The following is a 21,087-nucleotide window of genomic DNA, read 5'->3' on the forward strand; positions in this document are numbered from 1 at the left end:
TATAGATTGCAAGCTGGACATCAAGAGAGTCCTTTGCTAAATTTTAAAGTAGACTAACCTTTGTTGGTCACTTGGGAATTTTTTTTCTGGTCTAACACAAATTATCAAAGGGGAAAAATACAATCAGTCCCTCAGTTCTGTTTAATCTCTTTCTATTCTGCAGAGACTATAGCAAAATGATGGAAAAAGGTTATAGAGAGGATCAAGATTCAGACAGTTTTATCATTATGCAACATTAAACATTTTTCTATCAACTTAACTATTTCAGTTAATATGCATTTAATGACCTCACATTGACAAACTGTTGGAGGAAATGACACATCTGTATTATAATTCTCATGGTAATGAATACAGAAAGCAAAAAAAGTAGCAGCTCACTGAAAGGGCATCCTGGATGTTCTTGGAAAATGATTAGAGGTCAGGAGAATTGCTTACATCACATGCCCGAAGGCTAAAAGAAACATCTTTCGTGAAACATTGGATGTTCTCCAAGCTGAGTGATCTTTGTAATTGTGAAGAAACCAAACCATCATAAATATGAGTTCTTGTGCGTCCTCATCCAGATAGCAAAGAATGAATAAATAGTGAAATTCTTTGAAGATTTTCACAACTTTCAAGTCACTTGACCCCCATTGTCTAGCCATTACCACTCTTCTGCCTTGGAACTGATACACAGTATTGATTCTAATATGAAGGTAAAGGTTTTGAGAAAATGGCAATAGAGAGTTAAGTCTTCTTGCACAGAGAAGCTATATGGTCAGATCTATGCTTTAGAAATATCAGTCCATCAATAAGGCAGACAATGGATTTGAGATGGTTTTGAGGCAGGAAGTTTACTTAAGAGGCTATTGCAATAATCCAGACAAGAAGTGATAAGGATTCAATGAGGGTGGTGATTGTGTGAGTAAAGAGAAGGGAACAGATGTGATGGGGTGGAGGTAAAATCAGAGTCCATTTGTACATGTGGGGTAAAGGAAAATGACAAGTCCAACATATCTCTAAAATTATAAACCTAGTTGGCTACAAGGATAGCAATTCCCTGGGAAGAAATAGGGAAGTTGGGAAGGATTCAGTCATTTCATGATGTGGGACTATTTTCTCATCTATAAAATTAGAAGGAAAGACAAGATGTTCTCTAAAATCTATTCCAGATTTAAATCCTATGATGTGGCCATAATCAGCCATGAACATGTGAAGTGATCATTGATCAGTTAGAGCAAAGATTGACATAAATGTTAATTAGATAATAAAAATGAAATGGCAGTACTGTGAGTGATTATGAAAGATGAGTTATTTGCCATTTCATTTGTGTGGGGAAAAGTTAGTGATTCATTTTCAAAAGTACTAAAAAATACTGTTCTTATCTAGATATTTAATGACTGTCACCTACTATATTCAAATTTCTAAAGACATCATTGACATTCTAGACTTATGGCCGTATAATTTGAGGGGAAGCTAGATGGTTTAGCATCTTCACGGGTCTCCTTAATAATAGTTATTTATATAGTATTTTAACACAGCTAGGTTTCACAATGGACAGTATGATATACCTGGAGTCAGGAAGACTCCTTTGCCTGATTGCAGATCTGGTCTCAGACACTTACTAGCTCTGTGACCCAGATCAAGTCATTTAACTTTGTTTGCCTCAGTTTCTTCATCTGTAAAATAAGCTGGAGAAGAAAATGGCAAACCACTCTAGTTGCTTTGCCAATAAAACCCCAAATGACTCTCAAAGATTCACACACAACTGAAAACCACTGAACAACCACAGTATAAACTGAGGATGAATTAAAGCTTGGGGAGAGGGACAGTACAGCATAGTTCTTTCTGTTATAGTAGACTGGATTTAACTGTGCCTTCCATCATCCATTGCTGCTTACTCCTTCAATTCTGAGATTCCCTGTGGAGTAAGTGCTGCAACAGCATAAGCCATCATCTCAACACACTTTATTTTGTGCCTCATCTTTTGTTTTGTTCCACTTTTAATTTACTTGTTACATTAAAATATCGAGTCAATCATGTTGTTTTGTGTTATGGTTATCTGTATGACATATTAACTGACATGATTATAAGTTTCATAAGGGCAGGGATCAAACCTTAGCTAAGTTTTATATCATTCTCAGCACATATAATAGGAACTTTTAGTGTGATGCTTACTCCCTAAGGGTAAATATAGTTTCATGTTTTCTTTATATCCCAGAACTTAGCACAATGCTTTACAGATAATTGCTTACTACATTTTTAAACCCTTACCTTCCACCTTAGCATCAATACTAAATATTGGTTATATAAGATTGAAATTAATATACAATAACTCCAAGTATTATATTTTATAAGATTTATCAATAATCATTTGAAGTAAAGGAATTAAAAATTATCTAACAAAATAAATCCACTTGACCAAGCTTTTCTACCTGCTCGAAAACCCTGCATCCATATCTGCCACCACAGGAAGAGAAGAGAACAAGAGGAGAAGCTTCACAGAATTTATATCCTGCCTACGTCAGCACATAATGACAGGAAGAGAGTGGAGTGCTGGGAAATGGAGTCCTGGGGTACAAAATTCTAGTTACACAGTTCCAAGGCAGAAGAGCAGTAAGAACTAGGGAATGGGGGATAAGTGACTTGCCCAGGGTGACAGAGCTAGGAAGTGTCTGAGGCCAGACACTGCTACCTTGGCTACCTCATGGCCAGGATCAATTCATTAGCATTATAAATTGACACCCACAGTAATGGGTAAGACCCATGAGAAAAGCAGCATGACCTTAAAACCAGAACCACACGTTCCTTTTTGCCCCCTACTCTGTGTTAGCAAAAGTCTCAAGTGACCATTGTGGCAAATAAGGGCAGGGATTGCTTTGGGGTTTTTTTCTTTAACTGTCATTTCCATTTCCCTCACTACCCTGTGTCTGACATATTTTGACCATTCTTCCTTTTTCAGAGTTCTTCCAGACAATGGCTTTCTTTTGTTTGGCTGACTTTCAAGCATATGCCAAAGACAATCTTCCCAAGTCTACTTGGGAGTTCATCGAAGGAGGAGCTGATGAATGTATCACAAGAGATGAGAATATCTCAGCATATAAAAAGTTTGGTATTGTATATCCATCCTCTCTCCTTCTCTTTCTCCATCTCTGTCTCTCTTTTTTCTCTTTTCTCTCTCATTCTTCTATCTTTCTCTTTCTCCCTTCTCCTCTGTATCTGTCTGTCTGTCTGTCTGTCTGTCTGTCTGTCTGTGTTCATACTGGGTTTATTAACCAGCCACAAAATCCTAAATGTATGGAAAGCACATGACACAACTTTTTATATTCTTAAGGACTTCATTCTTTGGTTCCTGGTGATGATGGGTTGAAAGAAAATGATCAAAGATTCTGTTCTAGTCTCCAGAAACAAGAGGTTGCTAGTCCATCAAGAAGAAAACAGCTAAGGGGGAGCACCAGTTATGAAGTCATTTATAATACAGTGGATGAGTCAAGTTTCCCTGTATAACCCATGCCACGCATTCTCCTGTCCTTATATTAAATCCCTAAGTATCTGCTATGAGGGAGAAAAGAAAAGGAAACAGAGGTGGATCCAGGCTAAAGCTCAGAGTTTAAAAATTAGGGGGAAAGAGGTATTAGAAATGAAGGAGGAGACTCAAAAATGAATGAGACAAGAGACTAAATGACAGTGAAAAGGACAAGAAATATCATTGTTTAACATTCAGTATGACCAATATTTTTCCTGGAAATGATAATAGATATAAAGGGAGAAAGTAGGATCTGATTCCAACCCTCAAAGTGTTTATAATCTAGATTGGGAAACAAGATATGGCACTCAGTTTCAGAAGTATATTGATGACAGAAATTGGCAGGTGGGATGATGATGGGTTTTGAGTTCATTACAAATGAGACTGAAGGAACTGAGCAGATTTATGCTGGTAAAGAGGAGATCAGGAAAAAGGGTACAGGAAGGAAGAGCAGGCATGACAACTGCTTTAAAATAATAAATGTAGCATTTATATAGCACATTAAGGTTTGCAAAATGTCTTGCAAGTATTATCTCATAATAATCTTCACAACAACCCTAAGTGGTATGGTTATCCCCATTCTACAGATGAGAAAAGTAAGGTTAAGTAATTTGCCCAGGGTCACATAGCTAGTGAGCATCTGATGTGGAATTTGGACTCAGGTCTTCTTGATTCCAGGACCAGCATTCTCTCCACTGAACCATATAGTTGCCTCTAAATAAATGCCCTCAGGGCTTTAAGTCAATCCTTTTATATATAGCCACCAGTTCTGTTGACGTCCAGATTGTACTCTAAACATGATCCACCTTATTTTATTCTTTCTTTTTTTCTAACTCCTACCTTCTGTCTTAGAATCAATACTAAGTAAAGATTCTAAGGTAGAAGAGTAGTAAGGGTTAGGTATTTGGGGTTAAATGACTTGCCCAGACTTACACAAGTTAGGAAGTTTTCTGAGGCCAAATTTGAACCCAGGACCTCCCCACTCCCAGCTTGGCACTCTATCCACCAAGACACCTAGTTGCTTCTATATTCTTTCTGTGAGGGTTTAAAGGGGTTTATTTTTAAAGGGTTGGACTTGATTATTTAAGAGTATGGTTGCCAGGAATTTAATTAATTCCAAAAAGATTTTATTTACAATTGATTTACAAAATGTAGAAAGAGTAAAGTAAGATAAGGTGAGTTATCTAGCCTAAACACTAAGTAATTTATTCCCAGCCCCTGGGCAGGGAGAGTTAGTTCTTAGTCAGTGGGGCCTCAGTCCTTGTAGCTGAGGCCCTGGGGATACAGGGAACCTCTCTCAAGAGGATAGGTCTTTCCTGAGGCCAGTCTCTTCAGAGAAAAACCAGCAGTTAAGAGTTAGCTTTTCACTCACCACGTGTTAGTCCAGTCAGGAACAGGGTCTCGAGTTCAGTCAGCAGATCAAAGAATGAAGAATTGAATTCTCACAGGAAGTGACAGCTCCTTTTAAATACGCTTCTTTTGCATCACTTCCTGTGTCTGCCCCTAATTTTACATCTAACAATCACAGTTGATGGTTTGTTTTACAACTGCCCCCCTGAGTAGTTAGTTGATTCTGATTCATCACCCACTATTTCACACATGGGTCACAGACCTCCCACTTAATGTGTGACATGGGGTGTTTACATCTTTGGTGATTAGATCTAAAATAGGCAGATCTATATACTCAACTTTAAGTAGGGCATTTACACTTATGGGGATTAAAACTAAAAATAGTCAGAGATTACAATTTAATCTTAACAATCAGAGGAGAGTTAAGTATTTTCATTGTTATAAGAAGGAGAGAATTAAATTTAATCTTCACATTTCTAAAATGTGATGCCTAGGGTCAGAAGACCTGAATTCAAATTCCAACTCAAACACTTTCTTCAACACTTTTGCACTCTGTCACTTTGGACATGTTATCATAGAAAACAGACCACAAGCTTCCAGAAGTTAGGTCCTTCCCTTCTTGAAATCCCTGATCTGAAGATGGGAACATCTACCAAGGAAGTAACTTTGTTATTTCTGTCTCACAGAATTCATCTTCGTCCCCGTTATCTGAGAAATATGTCTGTGGTAGACACCAGGACCACAATTCAAGGGTGTGAGATCAGCTTTCCAGTCTGCATTGGGCCCACTGGTTTCCATTGTCTTTGTTGGCCTGAAGGAGAAAAGAGTACAGCTAAAGGTATTCATTCCTTCATGTCTGTATACAGGCATTGAGATCTGCAGAAAAATTGTCCTATCTAGTGTGTAGAAAACACTATATTCTCTTCACTCAGGCCTAAGAAGGAAAAACAATCAATCAAACAAACAAACAAAAAACAGCCATGGATTCCTAAATAGAATCTGTCCTTCTCTGGTACGAACCATCTCTTGGGGCAGCCCAATCTACTTTTAAATAGCTCTAATTGTTAGAAGGCATTTTTATGACAATTCTAAATTTGCTTCTACATTGATTCTACCCCTAACTCCTACTTCTGTTCTGTAGGGTTGTAGGCAACAACAAATCTGTATTAATTAGAATCTTGAACCCTAGAGACTACATTTCCCACAATCCTCTTTTCCCTTTCATGTATGTGCGCCATTACATTGATTTCGTATTTAGTTTTGGTTTTGTGTGAGCACACACTCTCTCATTTTTTCCATGTGGGGAGCTTGGATGATTAACTTGAGCCCTTGTACTTTTTCCCTTTTACTTCAAGTTAATTATTTAATAAATATTATTAAACATACTGCTTGGCATATTGGATATTAATTTTAATCTTTACAAATCCCGCTTTCAAGTGCCTAGATGGTACAGTGGACACAGCACTGGCCGTAAAGTCAGGATGCCCCAAGTTTGAATCCTCCATCAGGTACTTCTTACCTGTGTGATCTGGACAAGTCCCTTAAGTTCTCTCTGTCTCAGTTTCCTTATCTGTCAAATGGGGATCATAACACCTATATTGTTGTGTTATTGTAAGGCACAAATGAGATAACAAAATTTTTGCAAGGAGCACTTCCAGTTTTAAAATACTATATAAATGCTAGCTGTTATTCCAAATGATAACCTTCTATTTCTTCAAATATTTGGAGATTTTTTTACTGTGTGACCTTGAAGAAGTCATTTAACGCACTTTGCCTCAGTTTGTTTATCTATATGAGCTGGAGAAGGAAATGACAAACCACTCCAGTATCTTTACCAAGACAGCCCCAAATGAAGTCACAAAGACCTAGACATGACTGAAATGACTCAACAACAACATCATCATGGTCTCTCTTGGGTCTTCTTATCTCCAGGATAAACATATTCACATTGGTTCCTTTGTCCAGTCCTCTTATGACATAAATTCTGGCCATTAATCATTCTTTCCTCTGGATATTCTCCAGTTTATCAACAATAGTCAAGGTCTAACAAAGGCAAACTGCAGAGAGACCATAACTTCCCTGTTTCTAATTTATTTTTTTTAAACCCTTACCACTTTCCATCTTAGAATCAATACTGAGCATTGGTTCTAAGGCAGAAGAGCAGTCAGGGGTAGGCAAATGGGGGTTAAGTGACCTGCCCAGGGTCACAAAGCTGGGAAGTGTCTGAGGTTAGATTTGAACCTTGGACCTCCCATCTCTAGGCCTGACTCTCAATCCACTAAGCCACCCAGTTGCCTCCCACTTCCTTTTCCTAGAAATTATACCTCTCAATATAGTCCAAGATCAAATTAGCTTTCAGGGCTGCCATGTCACATTGCTAACTCATATTGAGTTTGTAGCCTTCTAAAGTATTACTTTCCATCCATGATTTTATCTCCATGGGCAAAGTTTGGGTTGAGCAATTATCTATTGACTTTAGTCTAAGCAAATAACACTAATCATTATTGGAAATCTATCCATTCCCACAAAGCTCCCTAAGAGACTGGTCCTATAAATCCTGGTTGCCCATAATTACCATGTTCTTATTGACATTTGTTAAAATTTCACTTTTATTCTAAACTTAGCCAATACCAAATACAAGGGTCATTTCTATAGATACACTAGAATAGAAAGGAAGGGAGGAAATAAACATTTATTAGGTGCCTACTATGTGTCAGACACTGTGCTGAGTGTTTTATAAATATATCATTTTGATCCTCACTACACCCTTGGAGGCAAGTACTATTTATTACTATCCCAATTTTATAGTTAAGGAAACTGAGTCAGGCAGAGGTTAAATGATATGCTTAGGGTCAACCAGCTAGTAAATGTCTGAGATCAGATATGAACTAATCTTCCTGATTCTGGACCACTCAGTGCTCAAATCATTGAGCCAACCATATCCATGCCAGGACTCCTATGTCCTCTTCCCTAATTCATTTCTTGTATTGTCTCCTGTAGCTGCACAAGCCATGAATATCTGCTATGTCACCAGTAGTTTTTCCACTTGCACTTTTGAGGACATTGTGGCTGCTGCCCCCAATGGCCTTCGATGGTTTCAACTGTATATACAACATGACCGGCAACTAACAAAGAAGCTGATCCAGCAAGTGGAAGCCCTCGGCTACAAAGCTCTGGTCCTCACTGTAGACACTGCTGTTTTGGGGAACAGATTACAAGATAATCGCAACAAATTCTCTTTGGGAACATTTATACAGATGAAAACCTTCCATGTGAATATTGAGGTATGGAGGATACTTCACATGGGGAAAAAGTTGGGAACAATGGATGAATGTTACAGAGAAGCAGATTTGACTTAATGGGAGAACAAACTTTGTAACACTGAATAGCTGAACCAGTAAAATAGGCTGCCTCACAAAGGAGTTAGTCACTAACTTTCACAGTACAGAAGGCAGGTGATGGGTGGATGGGAGAATATATTCACATAGAACCTGAATGACCTTTCTGATGCATCAAAGTGGGGGGATTCCTGACCTGAGTGGGATGTTAGATTGCATGACCTCTAAAGAGTCTATGGTGAAAAAGAGGATAAAGCCAGAATAGCTTCTATAGGATTCTGGTGATATTTGTGTTGCTGGCAATAACTATGCAATTATGCAAAGATTTTGTAATAACTGGGCACCTGTGAGAGCAGTATAAAGTGCTCAGTACCTCTGGGGTTGTCAGCTAGGCTTGGAAGATCCTGTTTCATTGTCATCCTAGGGTTACCTTAGTCTCTGAGGAAGCATGATGTACATAGTTGGAGAAGAAATAGACGTTGTATAATAATGAAACTAGGATAATTCAAGTGATATACCTAAAACCTATTGAATTTCAGAAAAGGAAGAACTGTCCTTCAGTGGCAATTTGGTCTAACCTATACAATAGAAAAATCCCTTTTACAACACATTCAATATTTTACCAGAATCCCTAGTTTCCATTAAGACCTGTTCAATTACCATCTTTTTTTCCAAATGAAAATGTTTCTGATCTCTACCCAGTAGATCCCCACCTCCCAACATTATCATGTATTCATTTCAAAATATATAGATATAGTTAGATAAGTTTATGTTGTCTCTCCCATTAGAATGTAAGCTATTTCTTTTTTTAAACTGTCTTAGTAACCACTCTAATATATAAGGGCAAGGGCTAAACAAACATAATTAAGTGAATTGCCCAGGGTTTCACAGCTAGTAAGTGTCTGAGGCCATTTTTGAACCCAGGTCCTCCCAACTCCAAATCTGGCACTCTATCCACTGTGTCACCTAACTGCTCCTGTTTCTTAATTAAGACATTCTGTGCCCAGACTCTGGATATTTTCACTGACAATACCCTATTCATGGAATTCTTTCCCTCTTTATCTCTGCCTCTTGATTTCTTTGGCTTCTTTCAAGCCCAAGATAATGTCTCATTTTCTGGGAAAAAAAAAACAAACCCAAAATACCTTGTCCTAATCTCCCTTCATTCTAGTGCTTTCTCTCTGTTGTTTTCTCTAATTTACCCTGCCAATAGTTTACTTGTACATAGTTGTTTGCTAGTGGTCTCCCTTCAACCCACCAGATTGTAAACTCTTTGAGGGCAGGAATTGTCTTTTGTTTTTCTTTGTATCCCTAGGACTTGGCATAGTGCCTGACAATATATCAAGCAATTAACAAATATTAATCAATTGACTGACTCTCTGAGGAAGTGCCTCACATGTGACCTGCTGTATCTAGGAGGGCTCTAATCATGCTTCACTTTACCCCCTAGATATCTTTTCTTCTTTGCTGCCTGCCACACATATACCTTCTGCTCCCTCTACCCGTTTCTAGTTTTAGAACTATATATACAATGTATAGAACTAGAAAGATAGAGAGACAGAGAGAGACAGAGAGAGAGAGAGAACAATAGAATTATATATATGTACAATCAACACAACCATGTTTCTGGAAAGGATGTATCAATCTATTCTAGCTCTACTTCCCATTCCCATAACTTTTAAAGCAAAACATCATTTCATAACTATTATTCCCCTATAAATGTCAAGGCAAGTACCCAAGCATTTTTGAAGAGAGAACTGTTGGCAAATGTCCCATTTTTTTTCAGTAAAATATAAGGCAAAGCTCTCAGCTGAAAGGCTGGGATGAGAAGGAGCCATGTGAAATTTGAGGAGAGATAAAAATATTTGGAAATGCCCTTATAGCTTTTATGTAAAATCTCCCTGTGGGCTATTAAATTAATTAGAATGGTGTGAAAAAATTGCCTAGCAACAGTGAGGGTCCAGTGAGAACATACATTTTTAGGGGACCCGGGCAGTATTGTACTATATGATTTTCTCTGGTTTTATTCAGCAAGGCATGAATAGGAGGGAAGATAGAAGATCATGGGAATAATCTGAGCCTGAGACTGAGCAAGGCAAGATCTCTAAGAGTATAAGGGGGCAAGGGACTCCAGAGAAAAGGATGGTATGGCACTGAACTGGTTTGCCAAAGGGGTCAAGGTTGAGAAAGGAAAAAATTGTAGCCAGGATAGGAGTGATAGCTTGGGAAAAAACTAGATGATACAGGGGACCTATTTTGAACAATTCTCCACCATATTCTTCTACAAATTCACCACAAAATGCCCATAGTGCCAAAGTTCTACAAGGCTTCTCCTCTCCTTACTTTCTCAAAGAATTCCAATATTATAGGTAGAGTCATCTGGCTATCCACTTGACTCCTTTTAATCTTGCCACTGACCATCTTCTACTTCTCCAGAGTTAATCATTGATTTTGTATTGTCAAATGCTGACTGCCATCATGGCTTACGTAAAGTAAAGATGGCGAGGTAAAGGCAGCGAAAGTTCAGACATCTGAAAACCCTTACTTACGGATTACAAACTAAATGCTCCTGAAATGAGGGACTGAAAATCAAACCTAACAACAGGACAGAGCAAAGGAAGCCTCCTGCTGGACTCAACTTAAAAGGTACGCTCCCCAAAAGCCTGAATTAGAGAACGCTTGGGTTTAAGGGGAAGGAAGAAGGAAGGTCCCAGGACCCCTCCCCCACCTAGAGCACTGAGCCTTTAGTGGTAACTGGAACCTCTGGGCAGGCAAGGGTGCTGGTATGGAGGGAGTGCCTTGTGAGCAAAGCTGTGCTAGGCTCAGAGTGTCAAACACAGGTGGTGGGGAAGCAGTTGGAGAAGAAGCATAGAGCGGGCAGCCTAGTTGCAGCAGCAGAAACTCTACATATTGCCGCCCCCCCTTCCCGAGGTTTTGGCCGCAGGGCACATCCAGGTTTGCAACTCAGCTGGGCTTAATCCCATCAAAGCCTTCAGAGGGCAGGGAAACTCAAGTTCCAACACCCCTCTCCCACAGACTGCACTGAAAGATTTGCTGACTAAGCGTCAAGGGTGAAGGCTGACAGAAAAGCCCAAAACCACAGATCCAACACAAAACGAGAGGAGCAAAAGCTCAGGCAACTACAGGAAGTAAAGAAATGGTAAATATAAGCAAAAAAAATGAAAAAGAAAAAAGAAAATTATAATTGACAGCTTCTATCCAGGCAATGAAGAAAGAGCAAATGGAACCGAGAAGGATGAAGGAACAGCAAGCAAAAAATCAGAAACTCCAGCGAATTGGATATAGGTTTTGGAAGAACTCAAAATTCAATTCAAAACACAATTAAGAGAGGCTGAAGACAACTGGGAAAAGAAGGTAAAAAGCACGCCAAAATTAATCAGCTTGAAAATGAGGCAAAGGAAATTAAAGATCAGAAGGAGGATGACCAAAAAGCCAGGGATGAAATCCAGTCTGTAAAAAACAGAATACAACAATTAGAAGCAAGTGACTTCACAAGGCAGCAGGACACTATAAAACAAAATCAAAATAATTTAAAAATTGAGGAAAATATGAAGCAACTCATTCACAAAACAGAAGATTTAGAAAATTGTTCCAGGAGAGACAACTTAAGAATCATTGATCTATCAAAAGACCATGACAAAAGAAGAATAAGAGGGAAAAGTGGAGATTGAAAGAATCCACAGATCACTTCCTGTACTTAATCCCCAACTAAAAACACCCAGGAATGTTATAGCCAAATTCAAGAACTATCAGCCTAAGGAAAAGATATTACAAGCTCCTAAGAAGTCATTCAGATACCATGGAACTACAGTGAGGATAACACAGAATCTGGCTTCATCTACACTGAAGGACCAAAAGGCATGGAATATGATATTCTGAAAAGCAAGGGAACTAGGTCTACAACCAAGAATCAACTATCCAGCAAAACTGACTATATTCTTACAGGGGAAAGTATGGTCATTTAACAAAATAGAAGAATTCCAAGCATTTGTAAAGAAAAGACCAGACCTGAACAGAAAATTTGATGCCCAAACACAGAACTCAAGAGAAAAATCAAAAGATTATTAAGAAAGAGGGAAAAAAGAAAAACAAAACAAAACAACAACTTTTTTTAAGAGATCTAATAAGTTAAAATGATATGTATCCCTATAAGAAAGGAGGTCATTGCTAACTCTTAAAACTTGTTATTAGCACCTGAGCAGCTAGAAGAATTATAATTAGAGGTAACAATGACAAACTATATAGGATGAAATTCCAAGACATAAATATGTATATAGATATATGTATGCATAAATACATATATGTGGGTGCATATATATGTATATATATGTACAACTAGAACTAAAAAAGAGGTTAATACTAAAAGAAATGGGAAAATAAACAAAATGGGGTAAGTTTATATGTCACAAAGAAGCACATGGAGGGAGGGTGGGGAGAACATCAATACACTGGAATGGTAAAGAGGTTGGAGATAGGAAATACTCCATTCTTACATGCATTGAAATTGACTCAAAGAGAGAACAATCAAATACATTGGGGCAGAGAATTGATTTGCACCCTATAGGGAAGTAGAAGGGTAACAAAAGGACTGGTGGAGAGGGAAGCAGTAAAAGGGAGGGAGATGGGGGGAAGATTACAAAGTCTGTAAAGAAAATAAGAAGGGAGGGGGTAGAAAGGGAAGTAAAATAAGGGTGGGAATTAGGGGGACTTTAAAAATAAAACATTGTGTAAAAGGAAATAGTGAAAGAAGAAAAGGCAGGACTAGGAGTAGAAATCAAAATACTGGGAAATACACAGCTGGTAATCATAACTCTGAATGTGAATGGAATGAACCCACCCATAAAACACAAGTGAATAGCAGAGTGGATTAGAAATCAAAACCCTACCATATGCTGTCTACAAGAAACACACAGGAGGAAGGTAGATATGCATAGGGCAAAAGTAAGAGGATTGAGACAAATCTATTGGGCATCAACTGATAAAAAGAAGGCAGGAGTCTCAATCATGATATTGGATAAAGCCAAAGTAAAAATAGATCTAGTCAAAAGACATAGGGAAGGTAATTACATCCTGATAAAAGGCAGTATAGAAAATGAGGAAATATCAGTACTCAACATGTTTGCATCAAATGGCATAGTATCCAAATTTCTAAAGGAGAATTAGTGGAGCTAAAATATGAAATAGATAGAAAAACTATACTAGTGGGAGACCTGAACCTTCCTCTATCCAAACTAGACAAATCAAATCAAAAAACAAATAAGAAAGAGGTAAGAGAAGTGAATGAAATCTTAGAAAAATTAGAGCTAGTAGATATGTGGAGAAAAATACATAGGGACAAAAAGGTATACACCTTCTTTTCAGCAGCACATGGTACATTCACAAAGATTTAGCATGTACTAGGGCATAAAAACATTGCAACCAAGGGCAAAAGAGCAGAAATAATAAACTGTGAACTTCTCAGTTCACAATGCAATGAAAATAATAATTAGTAATGGTACATGGAGAGGCAAATAAAAATTTAATTGGAAATTAAACATATGATTCTCCAGAATTAGTTAAAGAACAAATCATAGAAATAATTAATAATTTTGTTGAAGAAAATGACAATGATGAGATTCTTTCAAAATCTATGGGATACAGCCAAAGCAGTACTCAGGGGAAAATTTATATCCTTGAGTTCATATATTAACAAATTAGAGAGGGCAGAGGTCAATGAATTGGGCATGCAAATTAAAAAACCAGAAAGTGAACAAATTAAAAAACCTCATAAGAAGACTAAATTAGGGATCCTAAAAATCAAAGGAGAAATTAATTAAATTAAAAGTCAAAGAACTATTGATTTAATAAATAAGACTAGAAGTTGGTACTTTGAATAAAAACAAATAAAATAGACAAAGTACTGGTCAATCTAATTTAAAAAAGGAAAGAAGAAGACCAAATTGACTGTATCCAAGATGAAAAGGGAGACCTCACCTCTAATGAAGAGGAAATTAAGGTAATTATTAAAAACTATTATGACTAATTATATGGCAATAAATATACCAATCTAGGTGATATGGATGAATATTTACAAAAATATAAATTGCTTAGACTAATAGAGGAGGAAATAGACTACTTAAACAACCCCATATCAGAAAAAGAAATTGAACAAGCCATCAAATAACTCCCTAAAAAAATCCCCAGGACCAGATGGATTCACAAATGAATTCTATGAAACATTCAAAGAACAACTAATACCAAAATTATACAAAACTATTTGACAGAATAAACAAAGAAGGAGTTCTACCAAATTCCTTTTACAACACAAATATGGTACTGATTCCAAAGCCAGGCAGGTCAAAAACAGAGAAAGAAAACTATAGACCAATCTCCTTAATGAATATAGATGCAAAATCTTAAATAGGATACTAGCAAAAAAAAAAAACTCCAACAAGTGATCACAAGGGCTATTCACTATGACCAGGTAGGATTCATACCAGGAATTCAAGGATGGTTCAATATTAGGAAAACCATCCACATAATTAACCATATTAACAAGCAAACCAACAAAAATCACATGATTATCTCTATAGATGCAGAAAAAGTTTTTTATAAAATACAATACTCATTCCTATTGAAAACACCAGAAAGTATAGGAATAGAAGGGCCTTTCCTAAAAATAATAAGCAATATATATCTAAAACCATCAGCAAACATCGTCTGCAATGGGGATAAACTAGAAGCCTTCCCAATAAGATCAGGAGTGAAATAAGGATGCCCATTATCACCTCTATTATTTAACATTGTACTAGAAACAATAGCAGTATCAATTAGAGAGGAAAAAGAAATCTAATGTATTAAAATAGGCAATGAGGAGACCAAGTTATCACTCTTTGCAGATGATATGATGGTCTATTTAAAGAATCCTAGACAATCAACCAAAAAGCTAGTTGAAATAATCAACAACTTTAGTAAAGTTGCAGGATACAAAATAAACTCACATAAGTCATCAGCATTTCTGTATATTTCCAAGACATCTCAGCAGCAAGAATTAGAAAGAGAAATTCCATTTTAAGTCACCCTAGACAATATAAAATACTTAGGAATCTATCTGCCAAGACAAACACAGGAACTATATGAACACAACTATAAAACACTCTCCACACAATTAAAACTAGATCTAAACAATTAGAAAAACATCAATTGTTCATGGGTAGGATGATCTAACATAATAAAAATGACAATCCTACCCAAATTAATTTACTTATTTAGTACCATACCCATTGAACTACCAAAAAACTTTTTTACTGAATTAGAAAAAAAGCATAACAAAGTTTATTTGGAAGAACAAAAGATCAAGGATATCCAGGGAAATCATGAAAAAAAATGTGAAGGAAGGAGGCCTTGAAGTCCCATATCTCAAACTATACTATAAAGCAGTGGTCATCAAAACAATTTGGTATTGGCTCAGTAGGATACACTTGGGATAAGTGACCTCAGCAAGACAGTCTATAATAAGTCCAAAGATCCCAGCTTTGGGGACCATAATTCACTATTTGATAAAAAATGCAGGGAAAATTGTAAGACAGTATGGGAGAGAATAGTTTTGGATCAACATCTCATACCCTACACCAAGATAAACTCAGAATGGGTGAATGACCTGAATATAAAGAAGGAAACTATAAGCAAATTAGGTGAACACAGAATAGTATACCTGTCAGATCTTAGGGAAAGGAAAGAATTTAAAACCAAGCAAGAGCTAGAAAAAAATCACAAAATCTAAAATAAATAATTTTGATTGCATCAAATTAAAAAAAAAGTTTTGTACAAACAAAACCAATGCAACTAAAATTAGAAGGGAAGCAACAAATTGGGAAACAATCTTCATAATAAAAACCTCTGACAAAGGTCTAATTACTGAAATTTATAAAGAGCTAAACCAATTGTACAAAAAAAATCAAGCCATTCTCCAATTGATAAATGGACAAAAGACATAATTAGGCAATTTTTAGTTAAAGAAACTAAAACCGTTGATAAGTACATGAAAAAGTGTTCTAAATCTCTTATAATCAGAGAGATGCAAATCTAAACAACTCTGAGGTATCAGCTCACACGTAGCGGATTGGCTAAGGGCACTAAAAACTGTCTGCCCTTTGATCCAGCCATAGCACTGTTGGGTTTGTACCCCAAAGAGATAATAAGAAAAAAGATGTACAAGAATATTCATAGCTGTACTCTTTGTGGTGACAAAAAATTGGAAAACGAGGGGATGTCCTTCAATTGGGGAATGGCTGAACAAATTGTGATATATGTTGTGCTCAAAGGAATAATGAACTGGAGGAATTCCATGGGAATTGGAATGACCTCCAGGAATTGATACAGAGGGAAAGGAGCAGAACCAGGAGAACATTGTACACAGAGACTGATACACTGTGGTATAATCGAATATAATGGACTTCTCTATTAGGGACAATGTAGTGATCCTGAACAACTTGAAGGGATCTATGAGAAAAAACACTATTCACATTCAGAGGAAAATCTGTGGGAGTAGAAACTCAGAAGAAAAACAACTGCTTAGTTACATGGGTCAAGGTGATATGGTTGGGGATGTAGACTCAAAATGAACATCCTAGTGCAAACATCAACAATATGGAAATGGGTTCTAAGCAAGGACACATGTAATACCCAGTGAAACTGCATGTCAGCTAGGAGAAAGGGCAAGGGGGAGGGGAGGGGCAGAAATAATATGATTCTTATAACCAAGGAATAATGTTCTAAATTGACTAAATAAATAACTTAAAATGAAAATAAACGTTAATTAAAAGTTAGTAGTGAAAGGTGAGCCTTGTTTTTATGGGAAGTTGAGGATCGATGAGAGAGCTTTATAATATCCCAAAAGTACTATAGTCCATTCATCTGTTCCTTTTCAACTCTGGTCCCATCTCATTGTACACCTATACTGCTGATCTCACATATAGATACCCCATAGGTGTCTATCCTGATTAATGGATATTCTTCATCTATCTTGTCTTTCCTGTGGAGATAAAGAGACCAATCTCCTTTGAGTGATTACAGTTCAGTATCCTCTCTCTGAGGGAAATAGAACAGTCAGACTCATGGCTCCTTTGCCTGTTCATCTCTATATAGCCGTTAAATTGTCCCTTGGTGAAGAAAAGGCAAAATCCCGGAGATGAAATGAGATAAAAATCTTTGAGATCCACATTCAGACAGCCCATGCGGACATCCACATATAAGCTACACTAGCACATCCCCTTCACTAACATTTTTATTGTGATTTAAGGTTTGCAAAGCGACTTACATATACTGTATCTTTTTATCTTCACGATAACCCTATGAATATCCACACATTACAGATGATTTGCCTAGGATCACACATGTTTGAGGCAGAATTTGAAATTGGGTTATCTCTTCTCCAACTTCATCATTCCACTATGCTACTTTTCTATCAGGGGAGACAACATGTATGCATATAAATGTATAGGGGATGGGGGAAAAACTGTGCAAGGTCTTATACTTTACAACTGTTATCTAATTTTCTCTTCACAACCATCTTGGAAGTCAGGTGAATTATTATTCTGTTTTACAGTAGAAGAAACAGTGGCACAGAGAAGTTAAGGGACTTGGTCACATAGATAATAAATGTCTGAATCTAGATTTGAACTCAGTTCTTGCTGACTCCAGACCCAGTGTTCTATCGATTGCATCACCTAGAGGCCTGAAGTATATACAGAGTAAATAAAAAAATAAAAGCAAGATAGTTGAATATGAGAGAAGGAAGATGATAAGTGGAATCAGAAAAAGGGATTTGGGACTGCACTATGAAGAAAGAGAAGAGGTGAGGAAAGAGTATATACTAGGCATAGGCTAGGTCAGGATAAAGGCTAAGAAATAGAATTCTACACGTGAGGAACAATAAGATTAGTTTTAGCCTGAGAGCACACAAGGAGAGTAATACATAAGGAGGTCAGAGAGATAAGATATGGCTGTTGTAAAGGATTTTAAAAGAAAAACAGAGTTTATATTTTATCCTAGAAGTTGTGTGGATTGAAATCATGTATCATTCTGCAGCATATATTAGCTAGTATTAGTAATCTCAGATTGGCACCTTCCTAGAGAAAATCAATGAAAGTTAGATACCCTTCTAGAAAGAGATATCTTTCTCTCCTTATGAAGAGTAGAGAAATCCTTCTCCCCCAGCAGCTTTTTATAGATATAAACCTATAATCGTCCTAATTGACACTCTTTTCTAATTTGGCCAGGAACTCCCTTTCTCTCCCTTTTCCCTTTTTCTTATTATGGATTCCAAAGAGCTCTGGCAGTCAGTATTCAAAAGGTTAAAAGAGGTTAGAAACTGGATGGTGAGGGAAAATTCCCAGGAGAAAAGTCCTAACCTATAGTTATACTCTTGACTCCCTGTATCAAATATTTGATTATGAAAGACCTTGGCCATGTCTAAACTCAACCTAGAAATTGTAAACTTGAGGAATGTTCCCAGGGGTTCAAGAATGCTGGAAAACTTAAGGAGGGTAGGACAAGATAAAGAAAAATATAACATACCCAGACATTGTGTCATACACAGGTGGTGGGCAATTAAAAGAGAAGGATTATGTTAATTTTGCTTTGGGTCCACCACTCAGAGTAGCGCCATCCCCCCCTTTCTCTAATACTGGCCACATCTTTCTGCCAGTATCTTGTCAAGTGTCCTGTCTGCTCCTTAGAATGACTCTAGGGTGCAGATCCCCAAGATTCCACTTTGCACAGAAGTAATTGAAAGTCACTAGAGTTTAATGAGTAAGGGGGGAATGATCATATCTGTACCTAAGGAAAGAACTTTAGTAGCTGTCTCCCTCTAAGGAGAGGAAACCCACCACCTTGAATAAATGAACTCTGTTGTTGTAATAGAATTTTGTTGTGGTTAATAGACTAACAGTTGAACTTTGAATAGAAATTCAGAAATTCTCCAGAAATGAGAAAGAAGCCAGCTTCTTGATTTGTTTTTATGATTTAATTAAATTTCCATTTTCAAAGGATGATAGAAATTTCTATAGGCTCCTAACTGGTCCCACATATTCTTAAGCAACACTGATATCAGGAAAAATCAATAGAAGAAATCAAAGAGAATAATAGGATAACTCCTTTATGTCACTGTATGAACCTGGGTGTACAGTGCAAAGCTGAAGGAAGCAGCTATTAGCCCTAGGCAGTCAGGAACGGACCAGGTTGTGAAGAATTTTAAAAACAAAGCAGAAGAGTCTATATTTGATACTAGAGATAGGAAAGAGGCAAGGTTGTAATGTCAGTGTCTTGTAAGTGAACATAACACTATCTGTCTAATCCAACCTGGGAAGGCAAGAAAGTCCAACTACTAGTGAAGTTAACTCTAGAGTAAGTTTGATTCAGGAGGTTGATACCTATGGTAAAATTATTATCTGGTCTTTAGTACAAAAGTGTGGTCCACCATGACATGATGTTTCCTTCTGTCCATTTAAGGAAAATGCAGAGACTCTCCTCCCAATCTCAGGCATTGATTCATCAATCTGCTGGAAAGACCTTGCCTGGATAAGGACCATAACACAATTACCCATCATCCTGAAAGGAATTTTAACAAGGGAGGATGCTGAACTGGCCCTAAACCACAATGTGCAGGGCATTATTGTCTCTAACCATGGTGGAAGGCAGCTGGATACAATTCCAGCCACAGTAAGTTTACTAATCTCAGGGCTGTGTGTGTGTGTGTGTGAGAGACAGAGAGAGAGAGAGACAGAGAGAGACAGAGAGAGAGACAGAGACAGAGAGAGACAGAGACAGAGTCAGAGTGAGAGAGACAGAGAGGGAGACTGTGTGCATATGCTAAATACATCCTCGGTTTACACACATCTTTATATATTTTATTTACCTCCTTTTTTTTTCAGCACACTTCCATGTATCTGTTTCTGTCCTCTTTTTATGAACTATAATCAATTACTTATAAAGTCCAAAAATGAGTCTTAAATTCTAGGACTGAGAATGTTATTCTTCCCTAGGCCATGTGTCCACAGAACAGTATAATATTCATTTTTTAATGGAGGTCTCTTGATTTTACATCACATCCATTTCTGAATATTTCTGTTCTTCTTCAACTACCCACTGAGTTATCCCTCATAGAAAATATTTTAAAAGAGAAGAAAAAACAGTTTAGTAAAACTATCAATCACTGTGTCTGACAAGATATGCAATATTCCACACCCACAGTCTCCCACCTCTACAATGAAAGGAGGCTAGTGACATATTTTCTCACCTATTCTCCAGGGTCAAATATGATCACTGTATGATCACAGTATTCAATTTTGCTGTATGGTTTTTGTACTTTACTTTTTTTGTCATCATGTATTATGCATTCTTGGTTCTGCTTATTACTAAGTATCAATCCATCATCATGCCATGGTTCTCTGAATTCTTTATATTCACCATTTCTTATTCTATTTCTACTACATTCATGGACCAGAATTGTTTAGCCATTCCCCAATCAATACTCAATTATGAATTTGTTTTTGATTCTTTACCACCATGAAAGAGTGCTGCTGTGAATATTTTGTCATATGTTAAATCTACCTGTCCCTGACTTTCTTGGAGTATATGCCTACAAGTGGGAGCACCAGGTCAAAGGTACCAACATCTTAGTAATGTTTTTTAAATTTATTTCATATCAATTCTAGAATGCTTTGACCATTTCATAGCCCTATCAATAATTTATTAGTGTGCTTGTCTTTCCATAGGAACTCCAACATTGATTGTTTTCTACATTTTGTCATCTTTGCTTATTTTCTAGATGTAAGGTCAAACCTCAGAGTTTTTCTTTTATTGATGAAGTTATTTTACAAATTATTTCCCTAA

The 21,087-nt window shown here is 37.0% G+C and overlaps 1 protein-coding gene and 1 long non-coding RNA gene across 2 annotated transcripts in view; one reads left to right on the forward strand and one right to left on the reverse strand.

Moving 5' to 3' along the window:
• The window catches only part of LOC103104648 (uncharacterized), an 84,505-nt gene extending 78,907 nt beyond the window's left edge, over window positions 1–5,598 (reverse strand). The window contains exon 1 of the long non-coding RNA XR_001627318.2: window positions 4,878–5,598. This is a non-coding gene — a long non-coding RNA (uncharacterized LOC103104648). The remainder of the gene's footprint in view (window positions 1–4,877) is intronic.
• Window positions 1–21,087, forward strand: part of HAO2 (hydroxyacid oxidase 2) — a 43,886-nt gene that overhangs the window by 10,235 nt on the left and 12,564 nt on the right. Inside the window, exons 2-5 of the mRNA XM_007485287.3 lie at window positions 2,942–3,086; window positions 5,542–5,693; window positions 7,856–8,139; window positions 19,705–19,914. Coding sequence (XP_007485349.1) covers window positions 2,956–3,086; window positions 5,542–5,693; window positions 7,856–8,139; window positions 19,705–19,914 — 777 coding nt within the window. The 5' untranslated portion in view covers window positions 2,942–2,955. The remainder of the gene's footprint in view (window positions 1–2,941; window positions 3,087–5,541; window positions 5,694–7,855; window positions 8,140–19,704; window positions 19,915–21,087) is intronic.

The sequence above is a fragment of the Monodelphis domestica genome, chromosome 2 (assembly GCF_027887165.1).
Source record: "Monodelphis domestica isolate mMonDom1 chromosome 2, mMonDom1.pri, whole genome shotgun sequence".
Lineage (NCBI taxonomy): Eukaryota > Metazoa > Chordata > Mammalia > Didelphimorphia > Didelphidae > Monodelphis > Monodelphis domestica.